The sequence below is a fragment of the Equus caballus genome, chromosome 1 (assembly GCF_041296265.1).
Source record: "Equus caballus isolate H_3958 breed thoroughbred chromosome 1, TB-T2T, whole genome shotgun sequence".
NCBI classification, from domain to species: Eukaryota; Metazoa; Chordata; class Mammalia; order Perissodactyla; family Equidae; genus Equus; species Equus caballus.
Window position 1 is genome coordinate 134,368,165 of NC_091684.1, and position 16,496 is coordinate 134,384,660.

The 16,496-nt window shown below is 34.8% G+C and overlaps 1 protein-coding gene across 45 annotated transcripts in view; it reads left to right on the forward strand.

Annotated features, from left to right (window-relative positions):
• Positions 1-16,496, forward strand: part of MYO9A (myosin IXA) — a 289,948-nt gene that overhangs the window by 122,735 nt on the left and 150,717 nt on the right. For all 45 annotated transcript variants that reach the window (XR_011425596.1, XR_011425595.1, XM_070234206.1 and 42 more), the window contains 2 exons: positions 2,387-2,528; positions 7,854-8,049. Coding sequence is in view for 43 of the 45 variants with exons in the window: in XM_070234206.1 (XP_070090307.1) it covers positions 2,387-2,528; positions 7,854-8,049 (338 nt within the window). In the remaining 2 variants the exon portion in view is untranslated. The remainder of the gene's footprint in view (positions 1-2,386; positions 2,529-7,853; positions 8,050-16,496) is intronic.

A 16,496-nucleotide genomic window follows, 5' to 3' on the forward strand; every position in this document is an offset into this window, starting at 1 on the left:
CACGTGTGTGTGATGATGGACTGTAATTAGTCTTTGAGTGGAGAACATGATGTAATCTGCATAGGAATCGAAATACAATGATGTACACCTGAAATTTATCTAATGCTGTAAACCAGTGTTACCGCAATTTAAAAAAAAATCATAAAAATAAAAAAATAAAACTGTTCTCATGTCTGTCCTTCTTCCTTTGAAAATTTCCTGTCTCCATTTAAAAGTAAGAGAAAAATAAATCACAAATTTTTCAATTACTCTGAGGATTGGAAGGTAAATAAACCCTTATCTAGAGACAATGAGGTGAGCATCCTTCCTGAAGAGAAGCATTCTGCTGTAGAGTAGTGAGGCCTAAGTTTGCAGAGCTTGGGTTGGTCTATGCCTAGGAGCCTGGATTCCATCTCTTTGGGTGATCATAAATTTTCCTGAGTAGAGGAGGCACATGATTAAAGCACTATTGTGAGACAATTTATTTTGATACTTTGGTGACTTGAAACAGGGTTAGATTAGAATCACTGAGGCTGTAGAGGCTGTTGCTGTATTCTCTGTTTGAAATTGTAAGGGTTGTAATCCATTCTAGAATGGCTTTAGAGTTCTGGAATGGAGAGGAGGAGCTAGATGGTAGAGGTGTTTTAAAGAAGGGATAGTATTTGAATGCAAAAATAGGCCTAGGTGACTAGGAAAATGGCAGTTTGGGCAACATAAAAACGTAGATGTCAGTTAGTGTTAGATGTGTTTACTAGAGTTATTTAATTATAGTAGCACTGTGATACTGCCTTATATTCATTTTATGGGTTAGGAAACCAGTTGTTAAAGAAGGTTACCTAGTTTGCCCAAGGTCACAGATAGAACTGGTAATCTGAACTATGACTATCTGACACCAAAGGCTATCCTTCCTGATTCCAATACATACTATGGATTATTTTTGTTGTAATTTTGGAATCCTTTTTACCCCTTAGATCTTGTATTCAGCCTCTTTACAACCTCATGTCACATTATTTCTTAAAATTCCAGCTATTAAATGAAACTATTCTCTGAAAGATGACTTGCTCTCTCCTTTTTCTGTTAGTGATATTTCCTCTATTTGAAACTCCTCCCAACCTTTAATTCTAGCGCATAATTGCCTCCTATATCTTCTGTTAACCTTTTTGTTATTTCCAGCCCCTAGTGATTTTTTTCTCTTCTGTACTTTTATGTGTCTGCATTTGCTGTTATGTAATTATCTCAATAAATATTATTTGATTCTTGGACGTGAAATGCTCATCAGTGAGTACAAACCCGTTGATGTATATTTGAAATAATAATAGATAGAAAAATATATAGGAACTTGTATAGGTAAGAGACTTACTACTTAATTTATATATGAAGTAGTAGGAAAACAAAAAATGACTGGATTTAAAGGAACTGTCCAAATTGAGATATCATTCTCTTTTTGGAAGTTCTTGGCCCTGTTGACCTTAAACAGACAGCTAGTTATTTTTCCAGCAAAAGTGGGTTTATTGGGGATCAGCAGCAAAATGCAATTCAGAGTCTGCAACCATGGCAAACTATGTGAGAGTCCCCCTCAACAAGGAGAGGAGAAACTCTTATATAGGGGAAGAGGAAGTTGAGAGGTCTGTTATAAACAGAGTCCATTGGAGGAATTGAGAGCTCCATGTCTAGTAGCTTTTCATTGGCTGAGTTTGTGAGTCTTTCATGGCCTGAACCTGTTCCTGTTGGACTGTGCAGTCATCGATGTAGAATGTGAGAACTCCCCTTTTTGGCCTCCTGACTCCAGTTTAATGAGGTTTCTGTTTATTAATTTTCACAGCTCCAAAAACATGCGAGTTAGTTTTTATTATTTTACAGGTTTTACGGTAGTACAGCACCATGCAACCTAAGCCGACTGTCTAAAGACCTAAATTAGTTTCTGTTCTACTATTAGCAAAATGTGCATTTAGGCAAATCACAACTTTTGATCCCTCGTCTATAAAATAGGAACACCAATTCTTGTTATACTTGCTTTTAACCTTGTTATGACAGTCAGTTAATATAGGTGAAACTCTTTGTAATTTGCTAAATGTATTAGATGGCAATGTAATTATAATGTTAGTTTTTTTTTTTAAGGTTTTATTTTTTTCCTTTTTCTCCCCAAAGCCACCAGGTACATAGTTGTGTGTTCTTAGTTGTTGGTCCTTCTAGTTGTGGTATGGGACGCCGCCTCAGCATGGCTCGATGAGCGGTGCCATGTCCGCGCCCAGGATTCAAACTGACGAAACCCTGGGCCGCCTGCAGTGGAGCGCACGAACTTAACCACTCAGCCACGGGGCCGGCCCCCCTATAATGTATTTTTTTAAAAAGAGTGTATTAAGTGCTGCATCTTTCTTTACTGTTTTTGTTTTTGTTTTTAATTCAGCTTTCCACAGGCTACAAATCAAACACTGCTAGACAAATTTAAGCATCAACATGAGGAGAACTCTTACATTGAATTTCCAGCTGTGATGGAACCTGCTTTCATCATAAAGCATTATGCCGGGAAAGTAAAATATGGAGTAAAGGTCAGTAAATTTCTCGTTGGCTATGCATACAGGGCAGAGATGTGTTCTTGACTATATCACCATCCCAGTTACAATACCCTCTTTGTAGTTTGTGGAGGCTCTTGATCAGTAACAGTTGGAGACATTTTATAAGGCTATTACTAAAATTCAGGTTCTAACTTGCATTATATTACTGTCTTAGGTGATGTTTCTGTTGCTTTCCTCTTATAGATAAACCTGATGCTAGTCCATTCTAATGGCCTTTTTAGATCTTAAGGAATAAATTGCATCATTATGTCTTAAACTCACTAGTTCATCTAGATAGTTTGTTGAATTTTTCTCTTCTCTACATCCCTGAGACCTGACAGAGGCTTCATGTCTTCATGCACCATTAGGTGTTTGTGAACTCGTACTCCTAAAGAACATATTGAAACCCTTTAACTCCTGTGGAAGGGAATCTTCATAATTTTGTCCATTTCTTGTTTGTAATTCGTGAGCCCATTACCCTTCAACCTTTGATGTTTCAACTTGTCATTTAAGACAATTTCCCAGGCAAGGCAGTGATGATATGGGGAATAGTTGAGCAGTATGTTTTCTCCTGCGCCTTGAGATGAGAGTCAAAATTAAGATCACTTATTCATTTATTACTGATTCATTTATTCAGTAAGTGTTTATTAAACAAAGAGCATGTGTCAGACCCTGTGCTTGGTGTTTGGAATGATCTAGTGATAAAGTAGATAGATGTGTTCCTTGCTCTCCATATACACATATACATGTGCATGTGTGTATAATATAGATAAATGGAACTGTGTGCTATAAATAAATGAGTGGGTTCTATGAGGGAAATTAGCGAAATGTGGGTTTTGATTTTGGAGATCCCTGAACACCTCTCTGAGAAACTTAAATTTTGAGAGATGGCCTGAAATAACATTTACTTGGTGAGGAGTTGAGATGATGAATATTCTGGGCCATGAGATAGGAAAGAATTTAATATGTTAAAATAATTGAGAACAGGTTTGTGTAACTAGATTATAGTGAGCAGGTGGCATGAAATGAATTCAGAGAATGGATAGCAAATTAGTTCTTCAGGGCCTTTAGACCAGGTTAAAGGAGTTTGGGTTTTGTTGAAATTATAACAGGGAGCCATGAAAATATTTTAAGCAGAGGATGTAAAAAATTTGTGTTTTTAAAAGATTTTTTTGATTACTTTGAGGAGAAGGCATAGCAGAGGATGAGTGTGGAAGCCAGGAGATCAATTAGGTAGCTTTTCTTAATAGTTGAGGTGAAACGTTAAAGTAAAGTGAACTACAGGGGTGGCAGTAGAGATGGAGGAGGTCTGAATGATTATGAGATATATTTTGGAGGTATAATCAGTTGACCTTATTGATGGATTCTTAGTAAATAAGTGACTTCTGGCTATAGCTGATGGGTGAATTTGAGGTGCTGTTTCCTGAGATGAAAATGACAGGAAAAAACAGATTTTAGAACAAACATTAAGAATAACAGTGTGTAGAATGGTGGTTACCAGGGGCAAGAAGGTGGCGGAATTGAGGAGATGTTGGGCAAAGGATACAGATTTGCAGTTAGAAGATGTAGTAAGTTCTGAAGATTTAATGCACAGCATTGTGATTATAGTTAACATGATTATAGCATTGTCTTCAAAGTTGTTAAGAGACCAGATCTTAAATATTCTTGTCACAAAAAAGAAATGATAATTATATGACTTGATGGACGTGTTAGCTAGTGTTACAGTGGTAATCATATGCAATATATAAATCTATCAAATCAACATGTTGTATACCTTAAACAATGTTAATATGTCGATTTTATCTCAATTCTAAAAGAAGATTTAAAAAAATAGTTTAAAACAAAAACAAAAAACTTGAGCTCTAAAATCACATAGTGAGATGCATCCAGTACACAAATCTAAAGTATACAGATTTTGTTCATGCCTCTTCCCAGCTCATTCTCCCCAACCCAAAGGTAACCACTATCCTAATCGTCAAAAGTTATATCTACCTACTGACTTCAATTCAATATATATAAACCAAAAAGAGCAAAAGTAGAAATAGAAAAATCTATCCTCATCATTGTAGATTTTAATAATATCTCTCAGTAACTAACAGAATAAGCAGACACAAAATCAATTAAAACAGAAAAATTGAACAGCATTATTAAACAACTGACCCAATTGGCATATCATCAAGATAACTAGATAGTCTTTGAATATTTAGAAATTAAGCAAATTCTTCTATTGTAACCCATGAATCAAAAAAGAAATCACAATTAAAATGATAATATTTTGAATGGAACATTAATGAAAATACAACATATCACAATTTGTAGGGTGCATTTAAACAATGACTTATAACTTTAAATGCATATAATAGAAAGGAAGAATGGTTGAAAAGTAATTATCTAAACTTCCATGTCAAGAAACTAGGAAAAGAACAGCAAATTAAACCCCAGAAAATTAGAAGAAGGAAATAATAAAGAGAAGACAAAAAATGAATGCAATAGAAAGCAAACATATAATAGAGAAATTAACAAAGCCAAAAGTTAGTTCCTTAAAAGGATAACAGAAAATAATATGAGTAAAAGGTAATGGAAAGTAACTAATAATAGGAAAAAAGAGATTCACAAGTTATAAATATCAGAAATGACAAGGGGGGCTTAACTGCATACCCTACAGATATTAAAAGGATGTGAACATACTTTGCTAGTAAATTTGACAACATAAAGTGGAAAATTCCATGAAAAACACACATTACCAAAACTGACACCAGAAGATATATGAAAACCTGAAAATCCTATGTCTGTTAAATAATTTGAATCAATTTTAAAACTTTTCCATAAAGGAAATTCCAGGCCCACGTGGTTTCTCTGGTGAATGCTTCCAAACATTTAAGTAATACTAGTCTTACACATTCTCAAGCAAGTTTGAGATTCTTTTAAGATGTATAAATGGATCTCAGACATAACAAGAAAGATCTAATTTGGGCCTCATCATATAGATAGTGTTTAAAGCCATAATTATGGTTGAGATCACCTGATGTAAGATGATTGAGTGAAAAAAATAAGAGTACACAAGATAAAACCATAAGAATCTCCAGTATGGAACCAGCAGTGGGGATTAAGAAGGGGCAGCACATGAGGTAAGTAGTAAATCACAAAATGTGTTATAGAAATCAGGAGAAAAGAGTTTCAAGAAGAATAATGTGATTTGTTTATGACATGTACTTAAGAAATCTAGAAATGTGAAGACAGAGAGATGAGAGCATTACATTTGAAAAATGAAGGTCTCTGTCAACATTTGACAATCATCATGGAAAAGAATTTTAGAATAGGATGGGATGGTCTTTGGAGTAGGGCAGACCGGTGTTTCATTTCCTGCGTCAGTACTTTGGCAAGCTTCTTTACCTCTCTGTTTACTTATCAGTAAAGTATGATTTATAATTGATTCTACTTTATTTAGAATTGGGTAAATTGTGTATAGTGCTTAACTTAGTGCCTGCCATCTTGTCTGCCCTTGGAAGGTGTTAATTGATGATGATGGTGATGGTGGTGGTGGTGACAACGATTTGGATTTGAAAATTCTTACTCAGTTTTGTTAACTTTTATAATACATACTTTTGCTCAGAGGGTATTTAGGGACAAGCTAAAGACCAAGACTTCTGGCTTGTTTCCCCTTTTTCCCTATTCTCAGGAGAACAATGAAGAATTAGGAAAGGAAAGCCCTAAAGGTAATAGGATGAATCCAAGCTGTCTTCTGGACATGAGGGTAGATAATGTCATACAGTCACACTCCTCATAGAATTCTGAGTTAGAGTTGTTCTATGAAGCTACACCAACATGGAGTGATTTACTCGCCAAGTTTTAATCCTTCCATCTAGGTGTGGTTGTAATGCCTAAACAGTATGTATCAGTCTGGGACCTTCTTCCAGGAGTGTAAAATTCTTGCCCTCTCTTTCTGTGGGGTATTTTAAACCATTTTCTTGTGTTCTATACCTTTCAACTCGCATTGGCAGGTGTTTTTTACTGCCTATTTATAGTCCTTAGGTAATATTATCCAACTTAAAAAATCTGTATGCTGAGACATGCAGATGTATTTTTTGAATTCTCTATAGAACTCTCAACATGTATGTCCATCTGCCTGCTTGATGTCTGTATGCAGACATAGTTTGGTGGTTATGAATGGTTGTGTTTCAATATCTGTTCTTCCACTTACCGTGTGATAGGGGCCAAGATAGTTAACCTCTCTGTGTCTCAGTTTCCTCATCTATAAAATAGGAATAATATCTACATCAAGGAGTTGTTAGGAGGATGAAATGAGCTTAAATGAGACAATATAAAATATAAAATGCTTAAGAGTGCCACACACATATTAACCTCTCAATAAATGTTATTTGCTATTATCATTATCATTATCCTCATCATCTCAAACTTCACTTGGACAAAACTGATCTCTTGATCCTCATTTCCTATCTCCTTCTTTCTTTTCTAGTCTTCTCCACATCAGTATATAGCACCTCCATATACCTAGTTACTCAAACCCAAAATAGAGGCATTAACCTAATTCCCTCATTCTCTCACCATGCCGTAATCCACCAGCAAGTCCTCTGCCCTTACCTCTAAAACATATCCCAAATATGGTAACTATTTTCCCTTTCCGTATTACCACTGACATAGTCCAAGTCACTGTCAGCTCTTATCTGGAATATTGTAATAGCTGATCTCCCTTTCTCCATTCTTTGTAGAATTCTTTCCCTCTGCAGCAACTAGTGGTATTTATAAAACACCAGTTAGCTCATGTCATTACCCTTCTAGTGGTTTTCTTTTACCTTTGAATAAAATCCAAACTCCTAACTCCAGCTTACATAAAGGATAAAAGGATAGCTTATTTATTTGCCTCATCTTCTATTACTCTCACCCTTGCCCAGAATGCTCCAGCCCCTGGTTTTACTGCTTTTCTCCTAACTTGTCCAACTCATTACCACCTATAGTTAGTAGGTGTTCCCTTTTCTTGGAATGCTGTTCCTGGTCTTCTCAAATCTGGCTCGTTTTTGTTATTCACCTCTCTCATCATTTTATGTGATACTGCTTCAGAGAGGCTCTCCTTCAGCAGTGTTTAACTAGCTGCAAGAAAATTGTGGAATATTCGTTCTAATCTAAATGTATTATAGAATTCAGTAGTTTTAGGGTTGGATGGGACTTTATAGAAGATATCTGGTCTGGTTAGCTACCTAGAATAGAAATCACTTGTTGTAGTCCTTAGTCCTTGGTCACTCATTATCTTCTTGGTTTAATCATCTTTTCAACAATAACACTAGTACTTTTTTCATGTAGGATTTCCGGGAAAAAAATACAGATCATATGCGCCCTGACATTGTAGCTCTTCTGAGAAGTAGCAAGAATGCATTTATCTCTGGGATGATTGGAATTGATCCCGTAGCTGTTTTCCGATGGGCAGTTCTCCGAGCTTTTTTCAGAGCCGTGGTTGCTTTCAGGGAAGCTGGGAAAAGACACATTCAGAGAAAAACTGGTAAGCAGTAGATATTAGTATTCTACCATGCTGCTTCTTTTAGTTTTTTACCTGTCTAAGGAGTAGAGACATAATTTTATTCTGTTCTCTTTTCTTACCATACCCTAATATGTTTAAGACCTAATGAGTTCTAGTGAGTTTTATATGATTGAGTTAAGTGGATGTTGGTGTATGTGTGTATATATGTGTTGGTACATTTTTATTAATAAATACTGATAGGAATAATGAGTGTAAAGCACCTGGTATTTAGTAGGCAGTCAGTAAGACATTGATGTGATTTTTAAGCAAAAAGTGAAATTAGAATTATCATTTAATTATATAGAATTTATTATTGATACCTTTCTCTGTTTGCTTCTTATGCCATAGTTTTTTACTACAGATGAAACATAATTTAATGTGGAAGCATAAATCAGGAGACAGAAAAATTAGGATGGAGGTGTAGTATAAGGTAGTGGAGATAACCCACTTCAGTAATCAATCAAGTGTTATCTCTTCTCCTGACTGATTTTGTGACTATTAGCAATTTTTCTTGGAGTGTAAATACTACCTTCAAAATTATAGGGGTAAAATCAGATAATACATGTAAAGTATCTGTTTATGAAGTGTTAATTTATTTTTCCCTCTTACCCTTAACTCAGTTCATTGGATTTCACTTGGAAATTTAGAAATGGATAGAGCAGGTTCCTTTTTCTGTGTGCCTCCTCTTAAATTATAAAATATCCCATTTCACATTCTGTAGGAAAGTATCTTCCTAAGCAGTTGTTACCTACTGAAAACCACACTGTTGCTTGCTGTAACTCTAGCCTTAAATAGACCATTGCTGCCTAGTGAGGATTTTCTAATATATATATAGTCATTTAAAATAAAATTTTCTGCCCAGAGAAGCTTCAGTAGAAGTGAGCTAGGGCACACCTGTGCTTTCAGGACTCCCAGACTTACTTTTATGGCTTTTTGGCATGTGCACTAGCAGTAAAACTCTGAATTCAACTTGTATATATTTCAAATGAATAAGTATATTTGGAAGATTGTATTCCTAAAATTGAGTGGCAAAACTAATTGAACGTAGAAATATTTTTCAGCTTATGATATATGCAAACTGGCCTTTGTAGACAGAATTGTAGTTTTTTGGAAAATAAAAGAAATAGCTTAAACCTGCTTTGCCTTTTACAAAGTTATTTCTCAGAGGCTGTCTTTGCAATAAACATGAGGAAAAGTTTTTCTTTTAAGGTACATTCTTATTTATTACAGTGACCTATAAATTTTGAAAATTAAGTATCCTGCTAAGATTTTTGTATTTACTATTAAATATATTGTTTTCTGTAAAAGTTATTCACATTCTCTGTATGCTCCTTTGGCATGTAAAATATTATTTGTGAAAGTTGGTTGTTTGTATATTATTATCAATTTGGGCAAAGACATTCAATGTTATTGTAATCAGCAAACTGAACCTTTATTTAATCTCTACTTTGATAATTTCTAGATTCTTTTTGTTTTCTAATCTAGCTTTTCTTTCTGGCCAACATAGAGCTTCAATATAATAAACTTTTTGTGAAAACTCTTTTATTCTGGGATATAACGTGCATATAGAAAAGTGTGCAAAACAAAAAGATATAGCTTAGAGAATTATCACAAAATGAGACACCTCTGGAACTACCATCTAGGTTAAGAAATAGAATCTTATCAACACCCTAGAAATTCTCCTTGGACAAACTTTCTAAATTTCACTTTTTATCAAGGAAAATAAAAATCCTATGATTCATTTGCATTTTGAGGCAATGACTGAGCAAATTTCTTCCAGAGAATAATTGTTTGTATTACAGTATATTAGTATCAATGCCAGCATTTAGCCTTTTTGCTTCCTCTACACCACTTACCACCACCTATTTTCTGGTGGGTTTGCGATAAAAGGATAGCATAAAGTTAGAACATTGTAACATTGCAAAATGAAAACTAATGGAATTACTGTGAAAATTGATTTAAGTAGTAGATTCAGAACTTATATTGTGACCATAAATATAAATAATATACAAATATATCCAGGTGAAACAGGAATTGGAGATTATTTAAGCAGAAGCAGAATATATGGAAAGCAGAAGGTAACCAAGTTCAGATATTGAATGAGAATAAGAGGTCAAAGATAATACTTCTAGTGAAAAAAGAAGATGTAGACTGCAGAAGTACAGTATATTTTCACTTCCTTTGAGAGTATCTTTATAAAAAATTTCAGTGGACTCTTAGCTAATGGTCAACAAATATCCTGAGGGTGGACTAAAAAATCCTGGATATTCTCAGGGAATTCTCTGACATTCTTTTGCTTCATCAGGCCAACTGAACACAAATGAGAATATCATTGTAAAATCTACTTTTAACTGTTTAATTTTTTTTGTAGACTTCCAAATGAAGGGACATAATGCCATTTTAAGGCCTTTAAATAAAAATTAATTCAATTTAATTATTCTTTTTAAGAACAAATCTGTTACAGTTGTAGACTCTGTATTATGGTGATCAGGAAACCATAAAATGTTCTTAGTGGAGTCATATAAGTAGGCAGCCTGAGTGAAGCTACATGTTGGCCCTGCTGGGAGGTAGAATGAGAAATGGTAATGATTTGTCTGGTCAGCAGTGAAGTTTTGGAGAACAGAGATTTCAGTGGTATCATCCGCCTTACCTCTGATTTACTCCTCCTGAGTAGGAAAGAGCATGGATTAGAGAGCACAGGGGAGATCATAACTTGACCTTGAATTGTACAGTATGTAGAAGTAAGTGCAGTGATGTTTTGTTTGGTTCTTTTGGAGTTACATGAAAGTATAGCCAAAGAGGAATTTTAATCAGTCTAAAAAGACTAGGCAGAGACAGGGAATTCAGCTGTGGCATTGGAATAAGAAGCAAGAACAAAAGAGTTGAAAGTATCATTCAGTTTCTTCATCTACAGAGAGAGAGACTGAAGCCATTCAAATAGTGTCTGCAAATAGACAGCTTTAATGTCTATTAACTTTAGTTTCTATATAACCTGTTCCCCTTCCTACCCCGCTCAGTGGACTACATGACTAATGTGCTCCCAGTTGTTTCTGCAAGTGGAATAAGGGTTCCAGTGACCATCTCTTTTCAGAAATGGCCAGATACTAAAACTGATTGGATATGACCAAGAGTCTAGGATCTCTATACAGTACTCTGTCCACAGTGCTACTCAATACTTAAGACAATCACTTCTGTATCAGGCACTGTAGTGTGGTGGTTAAGAGTGAGGGTTTTAGATTGAACATCAGCGAAATGTTGGAGTAAGGACCTCTGAAAATTCTTTCTTCTGTAAAAGCAACAAGAACACTTACAAAAAGTGTCAGAATAACTTTGCCAGAACTCAGGAAATTTGTCAAAGTTTTGTAGTAATATGGGAATTGTTTATACAAGAAAAAAAGCTGAATATTAGTAAAGACAGTACGCTTTGTAGTGTTTTAGCTTGCACTATTTGCATCCCTCTCTCTCCAGCTCCATGGTAGCCTGGAAAACCAACATCCTAGGAGCACAATGAAAATCAGCAGTGTGGAAACCACTGGAGGAACTAGAAGGGGGTTGGAGCTCCTTCAAAGCCCCATTCCCAGAGAATTTTCATTATTTAGCCAATTGGGTAGTTCCCTGGAAGGCCCCTTTTATAAGCCTGTCTTTAACCTGATTTGGAGCTTGCCCTGCTTGAATAGCCTTTCCTTAGGGGTGTTGTCAAAAAATAATCAGAAGCAATTGTTGAACATTGCAACTCCCTGATGCAGTAGATACCAGCTGGGCAAAAACTAACCAGAACACTTTAAAGGAAAAGCTTGGGAATGAGGTCTCCATAATGTCTTTGAAAAGTTCCCACATATTCATGGGAATCTAGATAGCCATGCACATGCGTAGGGCTATGTACATGTCCAGGGGCTATATGCTTAATCAGGAAAGACCTGAGAAGATCCTGATCTCTCACCTCTGGATAACCTTCAGGCTCTGTGCTAGCAGGAAGTGAAGGATAAGACAGAATTGTAAACTGCCTAGCTGAGTGTTGGTGTGCCCCAGCAGACATACAGTGACCCTTGACAAAGACTGGGAGATTTATTGGTTTCAGGCATGTAAAGATATCTGCCTCCAGTCATTAGCTGACCGTTAAGCTAACTGAACAGAGATTTCTATGGTCACGTGTGACAAAGAATACAAACTTAATAGGATTAGTTCAGGAAAGTCCTAAACAAATAGCAACAACTCTCAGAAACAGCAACAAGAACAAAATCCTGGGGAGACGGGAGAATCTGATTTCCAGAGTTGCCATGTTATATTATTTAAAATGTCTGATGTTCTACACAAAATTACAAGACATGCAAAGAATATGACCTATACATGGGAAAAAAGAAATCAGTGGAAACTATCCCTCAGGAAAGCCAGACATTGAACTTACTAGACAAAGTCTTTACGCTATTTTAAGTATGTTCTAAGACCTAAAAGCAACCATATCTGAAGAACTAAAGGAAAGTATGAGAACAATGTCTCACCAAATAGAGAATATCAATTTTACATATATATATATATAAACTTTGAAATGGGAAAAATAAGTATAATAATTGAAATGAAAAATTCACTAGAAGAATTCAAAAGCAGATTTGAACAGGCAGAAGCCAGAATCCATGAACTTCAAGACAGATCAGATCAAGAATCCCAACAAACTACAAGGAGGGTGAATTCAAAGAGATCAAAACTTAGATACATCATAATTCAACTGTCCAGAGACAGAGGATATTGAAAGCAGCAAGAGAGAAGTGATTTATCATGTGCACAGTACCCTCAGTAAGATTAACAGTTGACTCATCATCAGAAACCGTTGAGGCTGGAGGGCAGTGGCTTGACATATTCAAAGTGCTGAAAGAAAAGTACTGTCAATTAAGAATTCTATATTCAGCAAAATCCTATCCTTCAAAATGATGGTGAAATGAAGACATTCCTAGATAAACAAATCTTGAGTGACTATTACTAGCAGATCTGCCCCACAAGAAATAACAAAGGAAGTACTTCTGGCCGAAATGCAAGGACACTAGACAACAACTTGAAGCACATGAAATAATAAAGAGCACCACTAAAGGCAACTACAGAGTTAAATATGAGACAGTATATATTGTTTTCTTAATCTTGTAACTTTTTCCGCTCTAATCTGATTCAAAAGACAACTGTACAAAGCCGTAATTATAAATCTGTGTTGATGGACATGTCATTTTAAAGATGTAATTTGTATGACAGTAACAGCATAAAAGAGGAGGAAGGGAATGGAACTATATAGGAGGAAAGTTTCTATATGCTATTTAAATTAAGTTGTTTTTAATCCAGACTAGATTGTTATAAATTAAGTTGCTAATTATAATTCCCTTGGCATTTGTTAAGAAAATAGCTAAAAAGTAATTTAGCAAAAGAAATGAGAAAAATACTAAAATAATATACTGTAAAATATGTTTAATTCAAAAGAGAGTAATAAAATAATAGAGGAACAAAACAATATGTCTAAAGACATATGTGGAAGCTAAACACACTTCTTAATAATCAATAGGTCAAAGAAGAAATCACAAGGGAAATTAGAAAATGATTTGAGATAAATGGAAGAAAATACGTACCAAAATTTATAGGATACCACTAACACAATGCTTAGAGGGAAATTTGTAATTTTAAAACTTTTATTAGAAAAAAAGAAAGATCTCAAATAAATAATCTAATGCTCTACCTTAAGATTCTAGAAAAAATGAGCAAACTAAACCCAAAGCAAGCAGTAGGAAGGACATAATAAAGAGTAGATTTGAAAAAGATAAAATAGAGAATAGAGAACAATAAAGAAAACAAAACCGAAAGTTGGTTCTTTGAAAAGGTAAACAAAGTTGACAAATCTTGAGGTAGACTCACCACAAAGAAGAGAAAGACTTAACTTACTAAATTTTAGAATGAAAGAGGGGTGTTGCTACCAAGTGATGGAAATAAAAGGCGTCACACTATGTACAGTTGTGTAGCAACAAATTATAACCTAGTTGAAATAGGCAAATTCCCAGAAAGATGCAAACAACCAATACTGACTCAAGAAGAAATAGAAAACCTGAATAGGCCTATAACAAGAAAAGAGATTGTATTGGTAACAAAAGAAACTTCCTACAAAGCAAAGCCAGTGAACAGTGAATTCACTGAATGATTTCTATCAAATAATTTAGAAGAATTACCATCAATCCTTTATAAACTCTTCCAAAAATAGAAGATAAGAGAATATTTTAATTCTCATTAAAACCACAAACTAATATCCTTCAACAAAATCCTAGCAAACCGAATCCAGCAATACGTAAAAAGTATTATATACCATCATCTAGTGAAATTTACCTGGGAATGCAAAGTTAGTTTAACTTACAAAAATCAAATCAATGTTGTAGAATGTTAATAGAATAAATGACAAAAATCACATCATTGCCTCAGTAGACACAGAAAAAGCACTTGACAAAAACCAACACCTTTCATGTTTTTCTTCATAAAAACACCGAAGAACTAAGAATAGAAGGGGACTTCCTCAACCTGATAAGGGGATCTATGAAAAACCCAAAGCTTACATCATACTTAATGGTGAATGACTGAATCCTTTTCCCCTAAGATCAGAAACAAGACAAGGATATCTGATTTCACCTCTTTATTCAGCATTGTCTTGGAGGTTCTGATAAGAGCAATTAGGCAAGAAAAAGAAATAAAAGACATCCAAATTGGAGAGGAAGAAACCATTTTGTTTGAAGACGACATATTGTAGATAGAATATCCTAAAGAATCCACAAAAAAAGCTATTAGCACTAATAAATGAGGTCATCAGGGTTGGAGGACACAAGATCAATATGCAAAATCAGTTGTATTTCTATACGCTAACAATGAACAACCTGAAAACAAAATTAAGTTGGTGCTCCAATTACAAGAGTGCCAACAAATACAATACTTACTAATAAATTTAGCAAAAGAATTGTAAGACTTGTTCATTGAAAACTACGAAACGTTGAAAAACCTTAATACCTAAGTAAATGGAAAGATATCCCAAGTTCATGCACTGGAAGGCTTAATATAGTTAAGATGGCAATACTTGATCTACAGATTTAACATAGTCCCTGTCAGAACCTCAGCTACCTTTACGCAGAAATTGACAAGCTAATCCTGAAATTGATATGTAAATAGACCCAGAAATGCAAGAAGAACCAAGTTGGAGGACTCACATTTCCCAATGTGGATTAGGCAATGGATTCTTGGATATGTCACCTAAAGCATAAGCAACTAAAGAAAAAATGGATAAATTAGACTTCATCAAAGTTAAAAACTTTTTTGCCTTAAAGGACACTTAAGAAAGTGAAATGACACCCCACAGAATGATAGATAATATTTCTAAATCATGTATCTGATAAAAAACTGGTATCTAGAATATATACAGAACTCTTACTACTCAATAATAGAAAACTAATAACCCAGTTAAAAAATGAGCAAAGGATCTGAAAAGACATTTCTCCAAAGAAGATATGCAAATAGTCAATAAACACATGAAAAGATGCTCAATATTATTTGTCATCAGGAAAATGCAAATTGAAGCCACAGTGAGATACTACTTCCCGTCTACTAGGATGGCTATAATAAAAAAGACAGGCAATAACAAATGTTGATAAGGATGTGGAGAAATTGGGATCCTCGTGTGCTACCGTTGGAAATGTAAAATGGTACAGCCACTTTGTAAAACAGACTGGTAGTTACAGTTACATTTTACCCAGCAATTTCGCTCTTAGGTAGATACCCAAAATAATTGAAAACAGGTGTTCAAACAAAAACTTGTACGTGATGTTCTTAGCAACATTATTCATAATGACCAAAAGGTCGAAACAACCCAAATGCCCATCAACTGATGAATGGATAAACAAAGTGTGGTAATCCATATACTGGAATGTTATTCTGCCATGTAAAAGAATGAAGTACTAGTACATGCTACAACATGGATGAACCTTGAAAGCATTTTGCTAAAGTGAAGGAAGTCAGACACAAGAGGCTGCATATTGTATGATTCCATTTACATGAAATGTCTAGAATAGGCAAATCTATAGAGACAGAAAGTAGATTAGTGTTTGCTTAGGGCTGGAGTGGGTAGGCTGGGAGATGATGAGGGGAGTAATGGTTAAAGAGTATAGAGTTTTTCTTCAGTATGATGAAGATATTCTAAACTTGATTGTGATGGTTAAACAGCTTTGTGAATTATACTAAAAGCCATTGAATTTTCATTTTAAATAGGTGAATTGTATGCTATATGAATTATATTTCAATGAAGCTATTATACACAAACACAAAGAATGTCCGTAGTGGCTTTATTCATAATAGCCCCCAGTTGGAAACACCCAAATGTCCATCAGTGAAAGAAATGGATAACCAAGTTGTAATACATTCCTATC